This window comes from Phyllobates terribilis, unplaced genomic scaffold (assembly GCF_046119375.1).
Source record: "Phyllobates terribilis strain yellow unplaced genomic scaffold, ASM4611937v1 Scaffold_7__3_contigs__length_470593459, whole genome shotgun sequence".
Classification (NCBI taxonomy): Eukaryota; Metazoa; Chordata; class Amphibia; order Anura; family Dendrobatidae; genus Phyllobates; species Phyllobates terribilis.
In genome coordinates, this window is record NW_027362767.1 from 72,367,961 (window position 1) to 72,392,513 (window position 24,553).

The following is a 24,553-nucleotide window of genomic DNA, read 5'->3' on the forward strand; positions in this document are numbered from 1 at the left end:
GAAACGCCTGTGTCTAGGTTCGCTCAGAGAGGTCGACCTAGACAAGAATAAATCCTCTCCATCTCTGCTGCTGTCAGTCTCAATTATCTGCGGGGAGAATCGTTATTTCGAACTAGCCCAACTTGACTCTGGAGCGGCCGGGAATCTTATTTCACAGGCCCTGGTAGAAAAATACCGCATTCCCACCAAACCTCTGGCTATACCATTATCTGTCGCTGCTGTGGATGGGGGCCTCTTACCACGTCCCATCCAACTCATCACCGAATCCATAACTCTGCAGGTGGGAATGCTGCATTCTGAGAGCATCTCTTTTCACGTTCTGCCTGGACTCTCTCACGCCCTCTTACTAGGTCTACCTTGGCTCCAGAGACATGCACCCGTGCTTGACTGGCAGACCGGAGAAGTCCTTCGCTGGGGACAGGACTGTCATAAGACTTGTTTGGTTCCTGTTCATCCCGCCCGTCCTTCTCCTACCCCAACTAATCTACCTGGACTTCCGATTCCCTATTGGTCATTTGCTGATGTCTTTAATAAAAAGGAGGCAGAGACATTACCCCCTCATAGACCATACGACTGTCCTATCGACCTGTTACCAGGTACTACGCCTCCCCGTGGGCGTATTTACCCATTGTCCGCTGCTGAGACCCGGTCGATGTCCGAATATATTGAGGAGAATTTGGCCAGGGGATTCATCCGGAAACCTACCTCCCCGGCGGGAGCAGGCTTCTTTTTCGCAAAAAAGAAGGACGGCTCTCTCCGTCCCTGTATAGACTATAGAGGCCTTAACCAGATCACGGTGAAGAATAAGTACCCCCTTCCGCTCATTCCAGAATTATTTGATCGTCTGAGGGGGGCTAGAATCTTCACCAAACTGGACCTCCGTGGGGCGTACAACCTGGTCCGTATCAGTCAAGGGGATGAATGGAAGACTGCATTCAACACCCGGGACGGCCACTATGAATATCTGGTAATGCCCTTTGGTCTCTGTAACGCTCCTGCCGTCTTTCAAGAGTTGGTCAATGACATCTTCCGGGACCTTCTCTACTCCTGCGTAGTGGTGTACCTGGACGACATCTTGGTCTTCTCTCCGGATCTCCAGACTCACCGGAGAGACGTTCGTCAGGTCCTGCTCAGGCTCAGGCAGAATCACCTCTTCGCTAAATATGAGAAGTGCATCTTTGAGCAGACCTCGCTTCCGTTTTTGGGCTACATTATTTCTCAGACCGGCCTACGAATGGATCCAGAGAAACTGTCTGCCATCGAGAAATGGCCTCGACCGGAGGGGTTGAAGGCCATTCAGCGATTCCTGGGCTTCGCTAACTACTACCGCCTCTTCATACCGCACTTCTCTTCCCGGACTGCCCCAATTTCCGCGCTCACCCGTAAGGGCACTAATCCCAGAGAGTGGCCGCCCGAAGCAGAGGAGGCCTTTCTTTCCTTAAAACAGGCCTTCTCTTCCGCCCCGGTGCTGCATCGCCCAGATGGCAACAAGCAGTTCTTCCTGGAGGTTGACGCCTCCTCCTCTGGAGCCGGAGCGGTACTTACCCAAAAATCATCTTCCGGGAGAATGGTAACTTGTGGCTTCTTCTCCAAACTCTTCTCCTCTTCTGAGCGCAACTATTCCATAGGAGATCGAGAGTTATTGGCCATCAAGCTGGCATTGGAGGAGTGGCGTTACCTGCTCGAAGGGGCTCTTCACCCGGTAATAATTTACACTGACCACAAGAACTTGGCTTACCTCCAGCATGCCCAGAGACTTAACCCGCGCCAAGCTCGGTGGTCCTTGTTTTTTGCTCGCTTTGATTTTATTCTTCATTTTCGCCCGGCTGACAAAAACCATCAAGGCGGACGCCTTGTCCCGATCCTTTCTGGTGTCTGATCTCGAGGAAGAACCGAAACACATCATCGATCCCGCCAGAGTAATGCAGGTGGCTCCCGTGAGTCTAAATCGTCTCCCTCCCGGTAAGACGTTCGTATCAGTACCTGATCGGGAGAAGATCCTACACTGGGGTCACTCGTCTAAACTAGCTGGCCACGCCGGTCAGAAAAAGACCTTCCAGCTTATTACTCGGCACTACTGGTGGCCTACCCTGCACAAGGACGTAATAGACTTTGTTTCTGCCTGTGTGTCCTGCGCCAGCAACAAGGTTCCGAGACACCTGCCAGCCGGTCGCCTCCTTCCGCTCCCAGTACCTGCTGCCCCCTGGCAGCATATAGCAATGGACTTTATAACTGATCTCCCCGTCTCTGCCGGTTGTACGGTCATTTGGGTGGTCGCTGACCGCTTTTCCAAGATGGCTCATTTCGTTCCCCTGCCAGGCCTCCCGTCTGCACCCGAGCTGGCTAAAGACTTTATCCGCCACATCTTCTGTCTTCATGGACTGCCCCTCCACATAGTGTCGGATCGTGGGGTACAGTTCACCTCACGCTTCTGGAGAGCCACTTGTAAACTGCTAGACGTCACCCTGGACTTCTCCTCCGCTTACCACCCACAGTCTAATGGTCAAGTGGAGCGGATCAATCAGAACCTGACCAGTTACCTCCGGCACTTCGTTAATGCCCACATTCAGACTGGGTGGATCTCCTGCCATGGGCCGAATTTTCTTACAACTATCACGAGAGCGAATCTTCCTCCAAATCCCCGTTTTTTGTTGTCTTCGGTCAGCATCCTCGGATCCCATTTCCCGTCTCCACCTCGGTGGACAATCCGGCTGCGGAATCTCTTGTTAACAAATTTTCCTCCATATGGGAGAGTACCCGGTCCGCACTCCTTCTGTCATCCGAGCGTATGAAAAGACATGCTGACAAAAAACGTCTGGATCCTCCTCAATTCTGTCCAGGGGATAAGGTCTGGCTCTCGTCCAAGTATGTCCGGCTCAAGATTCCTTCCTATAAGTTAGGGCCTCGGTTCATCGGTCCCCTGGAGGTCATCAGTCAGATCAACCCGGTGGCCTATAAATTGAAACTCCCGGCCAACTTGCGGATCCCTAACTCCTTCCATGTATCTCTCCTCAAACCTGTGATACTTAACTCTTTTTCCAAGTCTACAGGTACGCCTCCTGCTCCGGTTTCCGCTGAAAACGAATTTGAGGTAGAGAACATTCTGGCCACCAAAAGGGTAAGAGGGAAGACCTTTTTTCTAGTAGATTGGAAGGGGTTTGATCCTGAAGAGAGAACGTGGGAGCCCCGGGAGAACATCCATGCCCCTCTCATCCTAGCTAAATTTCTCTCTGGCCTAAAAAAGGGGGGGCCTAAAGGGGGGGGTACTGTAGCGCCGGCGTCCCTGCCCTCTGCTTGCTAGGCAGGGACGCTGTTCCCCTCACCCCTCTGCTCCGAGCCCGGCGTCCTCCTCCCGCTCTGCTGGCAGCGCGCGCTCCTTCCTGGCCACTGTGCTTAGGGCGCGCGCGCGCTCCCTCCCTCTTAAAGGGGCCGCGCGCGCCGTCCTAAGGAGTCCCCGGCCAATGGCCGGAGGACTTCACCATATATAAGGCACCTCCTCCAAAATGGAGGTGCCCGAGCAATGTTGTTGCACTGTTCACTACTCTGCTTCAGCCCTCAGGTCCCGTTGCCAGTTACCTGCCAGTTACCTGCCAGAATCCTGCCAGTTTGCTGTCTGTTTCCTGCCTGACATTCCTCCTACCTGCTTGCTAGCCAGAGGTCCAACGGTCTGCCTTCCTACTCCTGTCAGTCTGTCTATGGACCAGCTTGCCCGCTCACCTGGGAGCGCACATCTGCTACCTGCCTGCTAGCCTACCTGGAGGCTCCGCCGTCACGTGCTGTGACCACCTGCCATTCCAGAGACACCTACCCGCTCACCTGGGAGCGCTCATCTGCTGCCTGTCTGTTGGCCTACCTGGAGGCTCCGCCGTCACATGCTGTGACCACCCGTTTATCCAGAGACTCTCGCTTGCTCACCTGGGAGCACACATCTACCATCTGCCTGCTAGCCTACCTGGAGGCTCAGCCATCACAGGTCATACCTACCCTTTACCCAGAGACTGCCCCGGTCACTTGCCGTGACCTCCTGCCCGTTCATCCAGAGACTACCCCGGTCACTTGCCGTGACCTCCAGCCCGTTCACCCAGAGACTGTCCCGGTCACCTGCTGTGACTGCCTGCCCGTCTTCCCTGGTCGCCACCCGCTCCCTTACAAGGACCGCCCCCTTGTATAGTAGCTCAGAGGTTCCGCCTCCCAGACCCGTTACAACGGTGCACACCCAGGGAGCACTGAGCACCTTAATTAGGATATTGGATTAAACTTCAGTTTCTGTAGAACTAAGGCAGAATATCTGTGTTCACACAATGCTTTTTTGCCAAGAAAGTAGAAAAACTTGTATACACAGTATTTTTTGGAAAATCATGACAAAAAAAATGCATTGCAGCTGCACTGTGAGAACGCGCCCTCAAAGTGCAATTTGTATAAGGGCTGTAAGCTCAGTGTATACTGTCAGTTTGGGCGGACAGATTCCTTTTAAAATAAAACTGATTCCCAATTGCTTTAATGGGCCTACCCCAGTAGACAAACCATGTCCGTAAGTACAACTAAAGCTTCTAGACGTTAAGGAGGAGCAGTCACCCACTCGAGACTACTACAATGGTCATACTATTCGATCTTTAGGCTGTAGAGCAGGAGCTCAGCAGAATAATTTCTTGTCCCCATTGGGGGACACATCACCTTGGGTTACCACTAGGAGGGCACTCACTGAGTAGTAAAGTGTTGGCTCCTTGCACCAGTTATATCCCTCCTGCAAGCACTAAGCTACAGTAATTCGTTTTAGCTTTGTAGGATGAAGACATTTTTCAGGAACTTTTTTTTTTTTATATAGGCTGCAATACAGAGCTAAACAATCACTTGAGAAATTCCACACCCTCCAGCAACACGTCTCATCCCTTCAGGGCTTCAGCTTGACCCCAATTCAGCACTGTTCTTGATCTTATGGTTTCATAAATTAAAGCGATTTCATATGCCTAATTTCACACTCGCCCTCCTCATCGAGAAGCATCAAATTGGAAGATTCTCTGGAGCAGACAATCCTACTTCTCTTATCTGTCCTTCACGCTCTTTGGAGGTGGTTGCACTCTTCTTCTATTGGGGATGATCTTTCCTCCCGCTCTAATGGCGAGTCATCATGACAGATGCCAGTCTACACAGCTGGGGATGGGGTACCGCAAGATAGGACGGATCAAAGAGTCTGGTCCCTCAGGAGGCTTTGCTGTTTATCAAAGTTCTGAGGACTCCATGCCATGCTCCTCTCTCCGAGGCAGTAGACTCACATCTTGATAGATCACCCAGTCAGAGCCCAGAAGGACAACACAATGTCAGTCCTGAAGCCCAGCAGCTATGTCAGAACCAGTCAAAATCCTGCAGTGGGCCACAACACACGTTCCAGCCCTCTCAGCAGCCCACATTTCAGGAGTGGACTATTGGATGACCGGCTACTCAGAGATTCTACCCAGGATTCAGAGATGTTTGCCCTATGAATCTTCTAATTGAGATCTTCAGGTTGTCGACCTCATGGCCTTAGTTCCAATGGTTCATGTCCATATCGGAAAACCCACAACTCTAGAGGTGAAAGCTCTGGCCATCCCCTGGAACCAATTAGAGCTACCTTACATCTATCCCTCCACTTCCTCCACTTCCCGGAGTCCTCAACATGCTGAAAGCAGAAGGCGTCTCAATGATCCTCAATGCTCCACACTGTCCCACACAGTTGTTGAAAGCCGAACTAGAGCCTTCCTTTTCGACAAGATCTACTCTGTCAGGGTCCTCTATTCCACCTGAAATTAGTTAAGTTTCATTTGATGTCATGGCCATTGAAGTATTTCATGAGGTCTTGTGTTCCCCAATGCAACGGAATGAGAAAACTAGCTTTCTGCTACTTACCGGTAAAAGCCTTATTTCATACCATCGATTTATGGGCATAGCATCCACCCAATGGTATTCTATTTTCCCTACAGTTCTTAAAGAAAGTTTCCTTGATCCTCAAGTGGATGAATAATTATGGCGTGTAACACACGTGTCTTTAATTATTGCTTCTTGTAAACTGATTAGTGGAAGGGTGCTATAGTCGGTGAGAAAAGCAAATACTTCATGCCTCCTTATGGCAGCAGCTATGGCCCATGGTCTTCTGTCCTCGAAAAGACGGTACCAGTAACTAACAAAAAGCCATTTTTTGTGGGTCTATAGTTAGTAGAAGGCAGTGTTTCACGGTCCATGTGTGGACCACCATGCCAGTACTGAAGTGGGGCTCCTGATCCGAACTGAGAGCTCAATAGCATTCTGCAAATTGGTGAGAATTTTCAGATTTGACAAGTTTACACCGACTAAAACTTATGTCACTAAATCTTACCTCCCTACCAAAAAACAGACTACATGTATTCAACCAGCGGTAAGGAAAATCATCGGTTGTAATCCTTGTGTGTGGCTTTTTAGAAAGCGGTAAAAGAAAGACAAAGCTCAACTTTCTCACCAGAGGTTGATGCTCCGAGTTCCTCCACGTTTTCTTTTCCTAGGGAAGACTTTGGCGGCACTTGCACATCCATAGATATTGGTACAGGGGCAAATCTGCGAGGAGCTGGAGTTTCCAATGGAGATTTTCCTGCATCACTCTTACTTTCTGACACGGCTGGAGCAGAAACTAAAAGAGAAATGTTTTGGAGAACTTTAAATATGGAAACCCATGGGTACAAATGGCTTTTTCTAATATAACATGTCCTGAAAAGAAAGGGACAAATACATGAGTAAGGAACCACTACTTCTTGTATCAATCTAGGTCCAAATATTAGCAGTATGGGAATTCTCACGATCTGTGGCGTTAAACGACATGTTTGACAATCGGTGGTCATATAAAAAGTCTGTTAAGACACCCCGGCCACACTTACGATGTGCATAGAACAATCAGTAATGGATCTTTCTGTGCGTTTACACTATCATTGTTCTCGCCAGCACATGTCCTGTTTACACATTGCAACGTGCTGCCGAGAATGATGATTTTTAAGCAAACCGTTGTAAAAAAGGACTATCAAACCTTTCTCGTTGATAGTTGGAGGCGCAGTAGACTGGGGCAGAAGAAATGTCGTGGGCAAATGAGAACGGACTGTAGCGGCAGCTTCACGGTGACTTGCACTGGCCTTGATTGCAGAGGTCATAAACTGTGACTGAAAAGTACATGACATGACCCCAATTTGTTAGTGAGTGAGTATTAAAAATTATTAACCCTCATTAACAACAAAACAGAACTAGCGTTTACCACTGAGGTTGTGACACCAGCATTATGGTGTAAATATGGGGCAACAGAAAAACTTTTGACTTATTCCATGTCTTTCTCCTTAAAGAGAACCTGTCAGCAGGTTAACCCCTTAGTGACCAATAGACGTCTTTTTATTGACCTGCGATATAAGAGACTAGTGTTCCCCGACAGGTGACAATCCTGTAACTGTCAACTTTCTGCATCAGCCACGATCAGTGTTGGCACCGACCATGGATGTTTAACCCCTTGGATTCTGCTGTCAATGGTGACTACAGAATCTAAATAGTTAACAGTGTGTGCGGGCTCCCTCTTTAATCCCATCTGCACCCTGAGATCGTGATTGTGTGGTCCTGATGTTTGCCATGGCAAGTAATGGCCAAATAATGTCCTTCGAGTCTTCCGGCTATAGCGGCTTGTATAGAAGTTATCAAAATTTAGGTGGTAAAAATAAACTTTTTCATTCTTGTCATGCCATTTTCCATTACTTCCTGAAAAGAACCAGAAGGGTTAATGAACTACCTGAAAGCAGTTTTAAATACATTGAGGGGTGCGGTTTTAAAAATGGTATGACTTTTGGGTGGTTTCCAACATATAGGACCCCCAAAGTCACTTCAAGACTGAACAGGTCCCTATAAAAATATTTTTTTGTAAATTTCCTTGAAAAAAAAATGAAAAATTACTGCTACATTTTTAAACCTTCTAAAATGCTACCAAAATAACACAACACTTTACAAATGGTGCTGATGTAAAGCAGACACGAGGGAAATGTTATTTATTAATGTTTTTGTGTGGTAAGACTATTGGGATTATAGGGATAGTCATTCAAAGTTTGAAAATTGCAATTTTTATAACATTTTTGTCAAATTTCTGATATTTTTATAAACGCAAAACACATCATCTAAATTTACCATTATTATAAAGTATCACGTGTCACAAAAAAAAACAATTCTCAAGATCAATGGGATATGTTGAAGCGTTCCAGAGTTATTACTACATAAAGTGACACTGGTCCTATTGAAAAAAAATTGGTCCGGTCACTAAGGGGTTAAAAGTGGACAGTTTTAGCTTTTATTTTATTCCCGTTGTTCCCCTGAGTATTGCTGTTTGATTGTGTTTTGGAAATCAACCATACAACTCCAGAGATATGGTAAAGTTTTTATTCAGTGCTAATGACGCGCCTTAAATTTTGCTTGTGTCGCCCGGCCGCGTCATTACTAACAGACACAGACGCAAAGCGCCCGGCCATGTCTGGTAAAGGGACGCCCATCAAACAGCGCCAGCGGCCCTGCACAGCTGCTCAGGAGTGGCCCAGGCCCTGACGGCAAGTGGGCCCCCCAGATGGTCCAGGGCCATGTCTGTGAAAGTGACGGTCATCAAACATGCATCGGCGGCCCTGCATAGCCACATGCCAGAGGAGCTGGATGGGAGACAAGCCGGGGGTGGGTGAGCGAGGCTTGTTGCCAGCTTCCCCAATCCCCATCTGCGTAGTGTGCGCTTCCGGCACGAAAACCTGGAGCTGGCCCTGGTTAGGAGTGCTATAATACAATTTTTAATGATATATTGTACCAAAATACCATTTTCAAATAAGGGTACAGCAAAATAACAGCACTAACAATGGCTATAATTATTTTCTTGCTATAACATGAACTGGCCTTTTTTTATTGTTACCTTGCAGGTCTATTACTTGGCTATACGGCCATCACATATTCCAATCTTAGTTCTAAGCTCATATTTGTTTTAGATATACATGTTATTCTTCAAACATATACAGGTGCGTCTCACAAAATTAGAATATCATCAAAAAGTTAATTTATTTCAGTTCTTCAATACAAAAAGTGAAACTCATATTATATAGAGTCATTACAGAGTGATCTATTTCACGTGTTTATTTCTGTTAATGTTGATGATTATGGCTTACAGCCAATGAAAACACAAAAGTCATTATCTCAGTAAATTAGAATACTTTATAACAACAGCTTGAAAAATGTTTTGAAAATCTGAAATGTATGTTCAGTAAATGCACTCAATACTTTGTCGGGGCTCCTTTTGCATCAATTACTGCATCAATGCGGCGTGGCATGGAGGCGATCAGCCTGTGGCGCTGCTGAGGTGTTATGGAAGCCCAGGTTGCTTTGATAGCAGCGTTCAGCTCGTCTGCATTGTTGGGTCTGGGGTCTCTCATCTTCCTCTTGACATTATCCCATAGATTCTATATAATAGATTCTCTATGGGGTTAAGGTCAGGCGAGTTTGCTGCCAATCAAGCACAGTGATACTGTTGTGTGTAAACCAGGTATTGGTACTTTTGGCCGTGTGGACAGGGGCCAAGTCCTGCTGGAGAATGACATTTCCATCTCCAAAAAGCTTGTCGGCAGAGGGAAGCATGAAGTGCTCTAAAATGTCCTGGTAGACGGGTGCGCTGACTTTGGTCTTGATAAAACACAGTGGACCTACACCAGCAGATGACATGGCTCCCCAAACCATCACTGATTGTGGAAACTTCACACTAGACCTCCAGCAGCTTGGATTGTGGCCTCTCCACTCTTCCTCCAGACTCTGGGACCTTGATTTCCAAATGAAATACAAAATTTACTTTCATCTGAAAACAACACCTTGGACCACTGAGAACAGTCCAGCTCTTTTTCTCCTTGGCCCAGGTAAGACGCTTCTGGCGTTGTCTATTGGTCATGAGTGGCTTGACACAAGGAATGTGACACTTGTAGCCCACGTCCTGGATATGTCTGTGTGTGGTGGCTCTTGAAGCAATGACTCCAGCCGCCGTCCACTCCTTGTGAATCTCACCAAATGTTTGAATGGCCTTTTCTTAATCCTTTCAAGGCTGCGGTTATCCCAGTTGCTTGTGCACCTTTTTCTACCACACTTTTTCCTTTCACTCTTTCCATTAATATGCTTGGATACAGCACTCTGTGAACAGCCAGCTTCTTTAGCAATGACCTTTAGCTTACCCTCCTTGTGGAGTGTGTCAATGACTGCCTTCTGGACATCTGTGAAGTCGGCAGTCTTCCCCATGACTGTGGAGCCTACTGAAACAGACTAAGGGACCTTTTTAAACGCTTAGGAAGCCTTTGCAGGTGTTTTTTGTTAATTATTCTAATTTACTGAGATAATGACTTTTGTGTTTTCATTGGCTGTAAGCCACAATTTTCAACATTAACAGAAATAACACTTGAAATAGATCACTCAGTTTGTAATGACTCTATATAATATATGAGTTTCACTTTTTGTATTAAAGAACTGAAATAAATTAACTTTTTTATGATATTCTAATTTTGTGAGAAGCACTTATAATACAATCTGTAATATAATACAACACTTCAAACTTTCTCCCATAAGGCTATGTGCCCACGATGCAGAAATGAAGCAGAAAATTTCTGCAGCATTTCTGCATCTCCCTGGCAGAAAAAACGCATGCAGATTGTACATGCGTTTTTACTGCAGAATACATGCGGATTTGAAGCGTTATTCACATGCGTTTCCGCATGCGGATTGACAAGCACTTTCCAGGCGATTTTAGCATCACTTGGAAAGTGCTTGACAACTTGGTTACACTATATAAATCTATGCAAACAGCATGGATTTATATAGTGTGACCGAAAGATTGTTTAAAAATAATAAAATAAACCTATACTTACCTTCCGATGGCCCGGGGTGTGCTGCTGCGCTCCTGTGCTGGCTGCCGGGATATCGCGGGACACTGCACTGAAGGGCCTGCGGTCACATGACCGACGTCACTGAAGGTCCTTCAGTCCTGCCCGCAAGCACAGAGGAGGAGACCAGGGGCCGTTGGAAGGTGAATATAATCTTTATTTTTTATAGGTACAAGGGTACCCAGGTCTGGATGAGATCTTCTCTCCTCCAGAACTGGGTACCATCCGCACATTGAAACGCATATAATCCGTGAGTACAAATGTACTGACACGGATTATATGTGTCTCAATGCAAGTCAATGGCGGTGAGAACGCCGCGCTTCCGCAAAATTAATGGACATGCTGCGGATTTTTGAGCGCAGCATAAACGCTGCGGAAAAATCAGCAACATGGGCATTGACATTGCGGCTTGTCATTGGGGACCATGGGGGGGGCGGATTACCAAGCGTTTCCCAAGCGTTTATGCTGCGGAAATTCCGCAGCATAAACGCTTGTAAAACGCTACGTGGGCACATAGCCTAAAAGTTAATGATTTTGTGTGAAGTAGAACCTAGTTTAACCATTGCACACCATGTCAGCGTACTGCGCATGTCGGCGTACTGTGTGTGTGCGTGCATTTCTGCTGTGGTAGAGCTGTTCGATCTGCTGCACTCGGAGATAGATACAAGGACACTGTCTTTTTAAATGACTTGGTGGTTTATTATACGAAGCAGCATAAACCACAGCTAAGTGGATAACTTAAGTGGATAAAGATGGCCTTTCACTCTGTCCAGTAAAAACTCTCCAAACAGTTTTGTCTTAGCGTTTGATCTATTGATGGCCTGTATTACAGATCCCCCCAATGAATTTTGCGACAGCTTTTTGTCGTTTTCTTTAAAATAATATTCAAGACCAAATACAATCAGTTTAATATCTATAATTTGGAACCAGAAGGGATTCATGGCCCACAGTCAGATGTGTCTGCGGTCTGGGCAGACGACAGAGGGTGGTCAGCAGGGGCGGGTGGTCTGATATTACTCTAGGTAAATACTCCACCATTTTTACAAAGGGAGAAATATGTTCTGTGCCCAAAACTAAATCAATGCGTGATGGTGTATTATGCGTCTTAGAATAAGAAGAGAACTGCTTATGTTAGGGTATTTGAGACGCCATGTGTCTGCTAATGATAATTCAGACACCGTTTCGCCAAACTTAGTTACGGGTGTAGTTTTTGTAGCAGTGCCTGATTTGTATCTATCCCAATATGGATGGATAATATTATTAAAGTCTCCCGTGCATAAAACTGGAACTCCCAGCACCTTATTAATGTTGTAATATTTTTCATAATAGCATTGCTGTAGGGAGGAGGAATGTAAACTGTGCTAAGTAATATTTCTTTTGCAAATATTTTACAATGAATGCCTGAGTCTGCCTTCCCCAGCTATTTTGGAGGAGATCAACTCAAGAGGAAGATCCAGGAGCCATGCCTTCCTTAGTAAAAACCATAAACATTAGAACTAAATAAAAGATGTTCCACATCTCTGGAGCTGTATAGTGGGGAACAGCGGGAATAAAATAAGAGCTCATACTGCCCACTTTTGACTTGCCGACAGGTCCTCTTTAACGAGAAAGATGTGGCGCCCCTGATGGTTCGGTCGCCACAGGGGTACAGCATCTCTTTAATAAGGTGTGGTATCTCTCCTTCGCGGTAAGGATGGAGTAACTGTCAGGACCCCACCTCTGCATCCAACACTACACCTCTCCCACCTGAGAAGGGCTTATAGGCACCAGGGTGCTGCCCCAGCCGGGATAAGAGGAGATGGGGGGGGTTAACCAAAAGATAGGGGGAACCTAGTAGTGGGTGAGGGTGGAGGATGCACATTTAGGTTACACAACAAAAATTCATATTTAATAAACAGCCATCTTGGGCTTATGGTCTTTGATTGTGATCTTCATCACTGAACATGGCTTTCTGTGTGAACCTGCAGTTGATGGGGACATGGTCCTCATACTCTGGCCTTGAGACGAGGAGCGGGCAAGAGTTAACGGCTGTCTCTACCCGGTCAAGGTCCCTACCTAAGAAGGCCTGGAGAGGAGCAGAGGAGACAAGCTCCATAGGCAAAAGGATCCCAGGGGGATGCAGACGGAGCGGTGTACGCCACCTGTCCTCACTATTCTGGCCTAGTCAGAGGGATTCCAGCTGCAAAAGGGGTACCGGCCCCCCAATATCTCACTCTGTCACTTTAAGTCTTAGTCGGAGAAGCCCGGAGGCTCAGTGGATCCCACCGGGTAACGGACAGAGCGGAGTCGCCACCCGTACCCTTGTTCTGTGCATAGAACAGAGGGAGACCAGGCCTTAGTACACATACCACATACGGACAGGAGAGGACCTAGTGGGAAAAGTCTAGGAACACTCTGGTGCGGGGTCCTGACCAAAGCACCTGAACTACTCGGAGGTTGTCGACCCCCGGTCCTGGTGGCCGCAGCGCGCCGTGAGGAGCAGGGAGAAGCTTTGCAGCTGTGCATTCTACCGTGAGTAAAACTTGGAAGACTACCCCTATGGCCTCCAGTTTCTTATTGCAACGCGGCACCGCACGACACCGCACCACATCTCCTACTACAATTCCCATCCTCCTGTTTCCTCTGCCCTGAGGCCCTGCTCCGCCTGTGGGGAGTAGTACCATCTGCAGCTGCCACTACATCCCGCCTCAGAGGACTGAACGCACCGATGGTGGAGGATCACCAGAAACCACATGTGGCGTAGTCTTTCACACCACTCGAATCACTGTCACCATTCCTCCTAGCCCTTAACTTTTTAGTGTGACAACCCTGGGCACGGATCGGGCCTAGGCCGAAACTACATCCACCCTGCACAGTGGCCCGGCTTCTGAGTACCCCAACTCTCAGGGTGGGCTAGCGAGCGGGGAAGGAGAAGAGGCGGCGTCCCCTAGTCCAACCGACTCGGAAGTATTACAAGAACCCATCTCTCTCCTCCACCCGGGCGTCACAAAGACATGGAGTAAGTCAAAAGTTTTTCTATTAAACCATATTTACACTATAATGCTGGTGTCACAACCTGGATTTTCTACCTTTTACTGCCACTAAATAAAAAGACCCATATCTGTATCCTCACCCATCCCTTGTAGACTGAGCCAATACAGAATTTATTCTTTTAGCTTCTAGATCGCTGGTATCCGACAGGTGGGACCTACATCGATCTCAAGAACAGGCCCCGTCTTATTGAAGCAGAGATCAAGCCTGCGCTCCTTGGCTCCATACATTCTATATAGGACTGCCAGAGAGAGTGGAGCGCTGAACTGGGCTTCTTCTGTCAGTCCCATAGAAAATGAATAAAGCAGAGGTGCATATGCATTTATACAGGGCTCTTTAAATCCCTTAATCTCAGGATCAGACCCCTCCAGAATTCAGGAAGTTATTCCCCATCTAATCATCCGACAAGTGGTCAGCACCACTGGGAACTCCTTAAAGGCTGTTGGAAAGAATGCCAAGGGGGTGTAAAGCCGCCATCGGCATAAAAAATGGGTAATTTGAGCAATCTACGAATTAACACATATTCTGGATTTTTTCATGCGTGTTTCTTTACTCCTTGATTCCATATGTGTTCCTCTGTGATTGTGCTGCCTTAAGTCTAAATCTACAAAAAAAAGAAAAAAAGAACAAAGAAAACCATTGCATAAACCGGTGTGTGGAAAGTTTTGACTGGTAGGCTGTGTGCCCACGATGCGTTTTTTAAGCGTTTCCACAGAGGCAATTCCTCTGCAGAAACGCTTAAAAAACGCTCGGTAGAAGGTCTGCCATGTTCCCCAATGATAATCCGCATGTGCTGTGCACATGCTGCTGGAAATTTCCGCTGCGGATTATCATTGCAGAAAACAACGCAGCACTACCAATTACATGCGTTTCAATGTGCGGATGGTACCCGGGTATGGAGGACAGGAGACTCTCCTCCGGACCCAGGTACCATAGAAACTGTAAAAAAAAGAATAAAATAAAAAATAAATGTTATACTTACCTTCTGAGGGCCCGCGGTGCGCTTGTCTTTGCTTGCTGGCAGATCGCGGTGGACTGAAGGACCTGTGCTGACGTCATTTAGTCATGTGACGGCGGGTCCTTAAGTGTACAGTGAGCTGCCGGCAAGCCAGGACGGATCGAATAAAGACGCCGGAGGCCATCAGAAGGTAAGTATATATTTATTTTTTACCATTCTTTACGGTCACACTATATAAATCCATGCCGGTTACATGGATTTATATAGTGGGACCAAGTTGACAAGCACTTTCCAAGTGATGTTAAAATCGCTTGGAAAGCGCTTGTCAACCCGCATGCGGAAATGCAAGTGAAGAACGCTTCACATCCGCATGTCCCTGGCAGGAAAACGCATGTACAATCCGCATGCGTTTTTTCTGCCAGGGAGATGCAGAAACGCTCAGGAAAAAATCCGGAGAATTTCAGCATCGTGGGCACATAGCCGTACTGTACAGCGCCTCTTATCTCTATAGGTAACAAAAGGATCCAAAAGATTAAAATCTCCCCTGACTATGGGTGCATTTATCTGAACTGATTTTGGGGTGTGAAACCACTGATGATCGGCGGTCATTTAATAGCCTGTTTACAAAGGTTGACCGCAGATTTGCACAGCACAATTAGTAATAAGCCGTGTGCATAAGCTACCATCGTTTTCAGCAGCACAAGTCCTGTTCACACAGGTCAATGTGCTGCCGAGGATGATGATCTTTTGAGCCATGTTACAAAGTCGTACTGGAGGGGAGATATGTTTCACTGAAGATATTAGCTTTAGTGACCTGAAACCCAAAAGTTTGTCCAGCACACTATGTGTCTAGCGGTTAATCGGCCATTTTTAATGGGCTAGGATTTTATGTGAACAGCTGTAGAGCGGGTGGGAGGCTGTTAACCATATCTCCACCCCAGGGTGTGGCCTGGGTTATAAATAGCTGGCCTTTTGAATCAGTGTTCAGTAGGGCTGGAGAGATTAACTCCTGTGCTTTGTGTCCTGACAAGGAAAAACTAAATTGTTTGTTTGCTAAACAAGGACTGTGCTTTGTGCTACCATTTTGTTTTGTTTTTCTGTTTTTACCAAAAGGGCAGTGTTTATTTTTAATTCACCACGGTTTATGCTGCCTGTCTAATAAACCTGGGAAGAAATTAAAGAGACAGTGTTCCCGTGTCTACCGCCGTGTGCTGTTGAGTGAGCCTATCTACCACAGCCACCAAAAGATTATTTTCCCTGGCGAATGAGTGTTTTGCTCGTTTGTCGGGTGATTGGTGGTCTGCTTATCGATCATGATGATTGTGCAGTGTTAATGCATCTTTAGCCTTCATTCCCTACATAAGAGAGGCAGGGGATTGTCAGACCGCTCCTAGACATTAGAGTTTTGTTTTTTTATAAACTTTAATGCATCCTCTCCGATAAAATATTTTAAACCCTACAAGTCACCATAATGCTCTACGTATAAAATAACCAACCATGAAAACTCAGGAGCAATTGTGCTACAAATTACATATAGTTATCAATGATCAAATCTTAGGAAATACATGAAAGCTTTCCTAGCAGAGTGCAGAATACGGAAAGCCACAGGACACTCATTACTTGTACATTTCCGATGGAAAGCGAGTCTATACCTGCATCTCGAGTTGCTGCTGCTGGAGCTTTTCCAGATGCTGGAGCCTCTGCTCTGTCAGTAGGCTGAGCTGCCTCTCCAGCTCGCTGACTCGCCCCTGATACAAGCTTTCCACCGGCCGACTTTGGATCTTGCTGTGCTGTTCGGTCAGCGTTTGCAGCTGCTTATCGGCCTCCTGGAGTTTGTTAAGCAGCTGAGACACAGAGTTCACTTGGGCCTCAAGATTACTCTGAACCTAGGGGAACAAAAGACAAATTACGTCAACCCTTAGATCATGATGGAGAAGTGTCTGCAGCTTTAGTAGCCGCCACCCTTCTGTGCTCACGACGCACATTCTTCAGTGGTCAACGCCACTGTCCCCATTTCTGACACCCCTGAAACGTGATGTCACCCGATGACTATTCATTTGAGGATGGTGACAGAACCTGTGGGGCAGTGCTGCAGTCACTTACCCTGCTTCTATCTCCACCCCCTGATGAGGTCTCATTTAAAAAAAAAAAAAAGGAGATGTGGCAGCAGAAGCAGGGACAGTGGTGGCGGTGACTGCAACTATGAGTGGCAATGACAAAAGCAGGGACTGTGGAGACGGCCACTGAAGATGTAGGCGACGGCCACAGAAGAAATGTGGCTTAGATCACTTCGTCACCCCTCCTAAACCAGGACATTGTCAGGGAATGAAAGTGACAGAAGCTGTGCTAAATGACTGCAGAGCCAACCCCTGATGACATCCTGTTTAAGGGGGATGGTTAAAGTTGCAGAGAAGTGATGCAGGACCATCCTCCTGTGACGTCCCATTCGAGATTCCCCGCAAACAAAACGTCATAAAAGTGACAGATATAGGGAGTAGCTGTATACAGAGAATGGTGGGAAATTTTTATAAAAAAGCAAAAATTACAAAAGCAGTTAGGGCTTACAGATCGATATTTATAAAAAACATTATAGGTATTGGACAACCCCTTTAAGGCCCACATACACAATAGATAATTGTCTGACAATCTACCCGAGACTTCTCTGGCAGTGGCTTATAACTAGGGAGAGTAAAGGAATTGGTCAATGAAATTCAACATTTCAAATCCAATTAGCCAGCGCAAGAAGTGAACGCAGTCAGCCAGCGCAAGAAGTGAACGCAGTCAGCCAGCACTTTTGTGTGGCTCCATCTATGACTATGGCCATACTGAGCATTGCATTCCGTGCTCATACAGTGTTGCACGAACGTCTCCATGAGCCCTTACAATTACAAGTGGCCCATTGAAGGGAACCATAATGTGGATGTAGCCCTTGGGGAAAATGAGTTTAACACCCCTGCATTGGACCATCGGCGGCTTCGGACGACTTTAGCATATTGTGTATGGAGGCCTTTATTGGTCAACCCAAATATAATAACATTTCGCACACTTATATGAAAGTTCAGACATTTGCATAGAGACAATCACTGAAACATCCCTCACCTTTAGCACAGGAGCAGTGGCAGCGATGGCGGCAGCCGTAGCAGCAGCAATGGAGGCGGTCTGGATGTCACTAGTCTCCCGATTCGTCTCAGTCTTTTGGCTTTTACCAGCAATATCGTGAAGCAACTGGACGGGAACTTGTTTGGTCACTGGGCCACTCTGTGCTCTGCGGAAGTGACAACAGCTGCTTTACACCCCAAGGTAACAGTGCAAAAGCTTCAGTAACTAATGGGCACCGGATCACTTATCAACACAGCAAGAAATACACGAGGGAGATGAAATATCTAGTAATTGTCTTTCAGGACTACAAGTTTCTTTATGGACAATCAGGATTTATAAAGCAAAGGCAATTGTAAAGAGGTTTTTGATCTGGAGGACGCCATGCTTCACATCAGCTGATCTGGGGGGATTGTCAGCCACGCCATGCTTCACATCAGCTGATCTGGGGGGGGGAGGGTCAGCCACACCATGCTTCACAACCTCTTCTCTGGGGGGGTTGTCAGCCACGCCATGCTTCACATCAGCTGATCTGGGGGGAGTGGGAATCAACCGCTTGTCCGATGGTGAGGACTGATCATCAGCAAATAAGCGTCCTGATGGGCCAATACCTTTAAAAAGGTTATTCCGAACATTAAAAATGTATCACCTATTCACACGATGGGTGACAACTTTGTGATCAGTGGGGGCCACAGTAGTCAGCTGACCCCCATAAGAAGGACCTGTAATGATCTATGGTAGCACTATCAGCTACTGCTCCATTCTGACAAGGCATTTTAAAGGGAATCTGTCAATAGGATTAACCCTCGTAAGTTGTCTATATGGGCATGTAGGTCATAGAAAGCAGAATAAAATGATACCTTGATACTTGCGATCTGATGTCTTATTCCAGAGAAATCCACATTTTTCTGGATATGTAAATGAGCTGTTAAGATCTATAGGCCGGACATAGATCTCCCTGAGATTCCGCCTCCAGAGATTATTGGCATTACCAGCGTGAGACATGTAGATCAGGACAGCAGACTGTCAGTCATTACATGTCTCACGCTGGTAACGCCAATAATCTCTGGAGGCAGATTCTCAGGGAGATCTATGTTCGGCCCATAGATCTTAACAGCTCATTTACATATTTTAAAAAAATGTGGATTTCTCTGGAATAAGACATCGGATCACAGATATCAACAAGGTGAGTCTTTATTCAGTTTCCTATGACCTGCATGCCCATATAGATGGCTTAGAAGGGTTGATCCTAAGAACAGATTACCTTTAAAGTCTCATTCCGGGGATCGCCGAGGGTCCCAGTGATCACTTATCCTATTGATTTTTCTTAACTTTTAATGTTGTGAATAACAGTTAAGAAACAATTGCAAAAATCAAGCACAAAGTCCTTCTCTTCACCCCCAAAACACTAAAACAGCTAACAAAAAAGAAATATGGAAGTCATGGTAAATCTCACATACGTATACTACCCCGACAGAGGGGTGTCAGCACTGCAAACCCAAGGACCGCCAGTCACTGCACTAGTGAGAAGCCAGATCTCAGGGGTCAATGCTGCAGAAAGCGTGTGCTGCCCGGGAGAATAGGAGGAACAGAACATACAGTAAGAGAAGTCACCTGCGCACTGCCCGGGCTCTGCACACACACCGCACTCATCACCTACCTTTTATTTAATGCTGCCAATAAATTCTCTTTTTGACCGGTAGCGAAGTGTAAAATCTGCACGTCCTTAGCTGCAATGCAAAGAAAGATACATAGGTTAGCAGCATAGCACCAAAAAGAAGGGTCAGCCAGGACACCTATATAAACGACCATCTCATATCACACACATGTACAAGCTGTACAGGAACCAGCAGTGGTCACAGCCGGGCACTTACTTATCTGTGTGCTGCCCTCTAGTGGCTTCTTCATTACTTGCTTCTCTTCGGTAGGGTCCTGAAAATGTTTCGTCACCAGAACCTTTTTTAGCAATAAAAATTTTTAAAAAAAGCATCACAAGGGGTTGGTACCATAAATAAGAAATATATTCTATCACATATGGCACTGTGCAAAAGTATTAGGCAGGTGTGGGGGAAAAAAACTGCAGGATTTCCCAAATAGAAGTGTTAATAGCTTATTTGTATCAATTAACAAAATGCAAAATGAATGAACAAAAGAGAAATCTAAGTCGAATTAATATTTTCTGGGAGAGCCCTATAACTTCAGCATCAGATCTTTTCTAAAGGTAAGCTTGTGCAAAACCAGGGATTTTACAGGATTACAGTCAGGTGTATGAGTAACTAATTATACCAAACAGGTTATAATGATCAACATTTTACATACGTAGGTTGAAAGACGGTCGTTAACTGAAACAGAAACAGCTGTGTGGGAGGCTTACAACTGGGTGTGGAAGAGCCAAACTCTGCTTTAAAGTTCAGGCTGTGGAAAACAGTTTTATGTCACAGACTGAGCACAGCAACAAGACACAGGGTAGTTATGCTGCATCAGCGAGGTCTCTCCCAGGCAATGATTGTAAAGCAGACCGGGGATTTAATATGTGCTGTTCAGGATTTTTTGAAGAAGCACTAAGAAATGGACAAAGTTAAGGACTGTAGATGCAGTGGTCGACCAAGGAAACAGTGCAGCAGATAACGGACACATCATGCTTACTTCCCTTAAAATATCAGAAGATGTTCAGCAGTGCCATCAGCTCAGAAATGGCAGCAACAAGTAGCACCCAGCTACATCCATCTACTGTTCAGAGAAGTGTGGCCAGAAGTGGTCTTCTTGGACAAATTGTGGCCAAAATGCTATATTTTGAACATGGAAACTACGCCAAGTGAAGCAACTATGTGCGAAAACACAAACTGGGGTGCAGAAAAATGACAGCTGGTGTTCTGGATTGATGAGTAAAACTGTGAAATATTTGGCTGTAACAGAATGAAGTTTGGTCTCCAATGGGCTGCAGGCAGCAGTGAAGTACTACTATGGGGGGGTCCTACAAGTTTGGGGCTGCTTTTCACCATGCCCAAATGTGCAGTTTGGGTGGTTGATCTTACAGACAGTTTATCTTTAATAACTAAGCCGGTGCATAGGGAGAAGACGGCTGGCTTAGCTACTAAAATTAATCAATTTTACAACAGTTTCTCCCTTATTGATTCAGAAGGCTAAAATTAACCAAATCTGTCCTTAAGTGAGTTGTCCATCCCCAGAGTAAAATTCCAGCAAGATGTGCAGCTTGCCAAATCCTTTTGTTATGCAATGTTGGGATTGGGCTTCACGTTAAGGTTCTAACAGTTGTCACAAGGTCTAAGGCTGCATTTACACTGGACGATTATGGGGAATCGCAGAGCCAATCACCAGATGAATAAGTATAATAATATATATATAGATCATCATTTTCTGCAGCACATTGTTTGGATTAAAACAGAAGAAGATGTGCTGCCAATAACATGATATTTTATGTGCACAGAACGATTTCTAACCGATTGTAATGGGCACATGTATGTGCCATCGGCCGAACTATGAAACGACCACTGATCAACAAACATGCAGCAATTGATCGGTGGTTTAACGAGTAATAAAAATGCACTCTAAGGGTGCAGTCAGACGGCAGTTTTAATCGCACTAGGATCGCATCGCAATCCTCGGACTGGCCGGTGGCTCTCCTGACCTAAGAGTGAGTGCTGCATAGAAATACATGCTGTCACACTCAGGTCAAGAGAGCCGCCGGCCAGTCCGAGGATTGCGATGCGACACTTGTACACGTAATACGTCTGTCAGGCTGCGCTCTAAGACAACGTTACTGAGCGATATGAGAGCTGTTAGCACACATCTATCACCTGAGAGATGGATCCGTTATTAAAAGTAATAATAAATATGATCAATATGAAAAAAAAAAAGCATGAAAAACTGAATGCATTTTCATCCATAACGATACAAGTAACTGATCCTTCTTACCTTCTGTGCCGTAGAATCAGTTTTCTGTACTGTAGAGCTATTAATCGCATCTAGAAAGTGAAGACAGTGAAAGGGTTAATAAACATAGCATCTTGTCAATATGTGGGACCTCTTACCACTTCTAATAACGGGTGAAAATAACTGCGGTGATTAATCAGATTTCTGCCACAAGAGGATTACTATGGGTAACATTAGACACTTTTTCCTTGAAGATATTTTTTATTTAAGCAATCAGATGAGTTCATTCCTTTTACTATCACAGCTAAATCTTCTGATAATTGTGATGGGTTCTTTTAATTTTTGACAAATCAGGCATGAAAGCCTTTATCTTCTCTACGTGGATCCTTTCCCATGCACACACTGTATACACATAAGCAGTGTGTAACTTATGTCATTCACAATTTATCCACAAGGTGGCACTGTGATTCTGCCATAAAGAGACCAGGTATAGATTCCGTTGTTGAAAAGTCCCCCCATAAAAAAAAACAATAATCACAAAACTGCTCAACACCGCGGTCAGGGGGCTTCTCAAAGGAGTCGCCTAATAGAGAGAAGCTCATGGGTACATCTATTTCCAAGATGGAGTTGAAGAGATGAGACCCCCCCAAACACCAAATTGGTGGATATTACATTGATAAGTGACTGTGTAGTTTTATACATCACCAAAAGGAGGGATGTCAAACTCAAATACACAGAGGGCCGAAATTAAAAACTTGGACAAAGTCGCTGCCAACCTTGATATTTATTGGAAGAAAAAAAAAGTCTACAATTGAGGAAGTTTTTCCTTATCATAAAATGTAATGATAAAACTTTTCATATGGAAACAAAATTAAAGGGGTTGTCCCACAAACAAAGTATATTTTAATTAACAGATCTAAGAATAAAACACAGTACTCCACACAGTATAATGGGCCCCACACAGCCCTCCGCACAGAATAATGGGCCCCACACAGCCCTCCACATAGTATAATTGACCCCGGCCCAGCATTAAAAAAAAAAAAAAAAAAAGTAAAAAATCTCTCCATGTTCCTCCGCTGCTCCAGTCTTGGCAGTGAGAACTCTAAAGCTCTTCACTGTTCGGCTCAGCGGGCGCATTGTAATGACGTCATCGCGCCCGTTGTGCTGAGAAGTCAGACAAAGGGGGATAATGATGGCAGAGGGAGCGTCAGCTGATGCTCCCTCCTCCTTCATTGCTTTCAACTGTATCAGCATCCAGGATACCGATACAGTTGAAAGTGTGATGCCGTGCGGGGGGCGTTGCCACCAGGCACAGCTGGAACAAATATATTCACCCTATGGGCCAGAGTATGACATATGTGCTTTAAACGGCACCTGACAGCTGATATGTGCAGCCCATGGATCGTGCAGCACGAATCAGGCACGGCATGTATGATCTCAGCCAGGTATGTCTGACTCTGAGCCACACTAGAGACTAGTCGGACAGGTCGGTCCCCAGCAGCTTCTCCCGGTTTGCTGCCCTGGACTGACAGGTATCTGCCTATGTGCACGTACAGGCCACAATCAGTCCATGTGCAGACTCCGGTGCTCTCCTTGATCAGGTCAACATGAACCCAGCCCCAGACTGGCGCACGCTAGTTGCCTTTATTATTGGCCAACTGTCTGTCATAGGGGCACTGTGGTTGGCTGTGAAACAAGAAAACTACGGCTGCCCTATAATGGGGACACCAAGAACAGCAGCGAGGTGGTGCGACTGGCACCGTTATATATGCACACTCCGGACGGCACTGCAATGCAAGACGTGCGCTGGGCTCTGTTAATGGGAAACAGCCATCTATGCTTGTATGGGACCAGTATGGATCCAGTATGGATCCGGTATGGAGGCCCGGTGACATTACATGATTTAAAGGGGTTTTCCACTTTAAGAAATGTGAAAAAAAAAAAAAAAAAATGACAAAATCAGATAGTACTCACCCTCCCGGGTCCTGAGAGTGCACATCACCACTGCAGCCAATCACTGAACGCTGCTAATGTAGACACCCAATGATTTCTACACGGACCCATGCTAGTATGGCGGCGGTGGCTCTAGGTGACAACCCGTGCATTAGTGTTGCCTGTGCCAGGTGCCAACTTACCATCCATCAGGGTGAAGGTGACAGTGGGGTACTTGTTAGCAGGCAGAGCCGGGGGGACACGGGCATGGTCTCGCTTCTTAAAGGCAAAGTCTGGGAGGACAAGCGCCGGCACCTCTCGTACCCTCCTGCCATTGCTGTTCTGGCATACACTGGCATTACCAGATGCCACCTGACTGTGCTCCGTCCTAGATACCCCTGAATAATGGCAGCCTGGGTGCAAAGGGCTGATGTCAGCTGCTGCCGGTCTGCTGCTGCCCACCTTCCTCTGTGAGGAGGACATATGGAGGCTGGTGGAGCGAATGAGGACATCACTGGCAGTGCTGCTCGCCACAGAATCCAGGCTGATATTATCCGAGGCTTCTTCCCCCATTCCTCTCAGGCTGTTACCCGGTCACTAGGCTGCAAGAAGCATAACAGGGCGAATCAAATGAGAGCGGGCAAAGTCCACTGCTTTATTACGGAAAGTGTCGCCATTGCCGTAAGGAACACTACGGTCGGCGGCCATCTTTTCAAAGGCCGCTTTA

General features: G+C 46.2%; 1 protein-coding gene across 4 annotated transcripts in view; it reads right to left on the bottom strand.

Moving 5' to 3' along the window:
* Positions 1–24,553, bottom strand: part of KIAA0586 (KIAA0586 ortholog) — a 219,446-nt gene extending 194,893 nt beyond the window's left edge. For all 4 annotated transcript variants that reach the window (XM_073638758.1, XM_073638760.1, XM_073638757.1 and 1 more), the window contains exons 1-8: positions 24,030–24,553; positions 21,937–21,986; positions 19,875–19,956; positions 19,661–19,730; positions 18,004–18,169; positions 16,557–16,790; positions 7,028–7,157; positions 6,470–6,637 (exon numbers count right to left, since the gene is read on the bottom strand). In XM_073638758.1, coding sequence (XP_073494859.1) covers positions 6,470–6,637; positions 7,028–7,157; positions 16,557–16,790; positions 18,004–18,169; positions 19,661–19,730; positions 19,875–19,956; positions 21,937–21,986; positions 24,030–24,399 — 1,270 coding nt within the window. In that variant the 5' untranslated portion in view covers positions 24,400–24,553. The remainder of the gene's footprint in view (positions 1–6,469; positions 6,638–7,027; positions 7,158–16,556; positions 16,791–18,003; positions 18,170–19,660; positions 19,731–19,874; positions 19,957–21,936; positions 21,987–24,029) is intronic.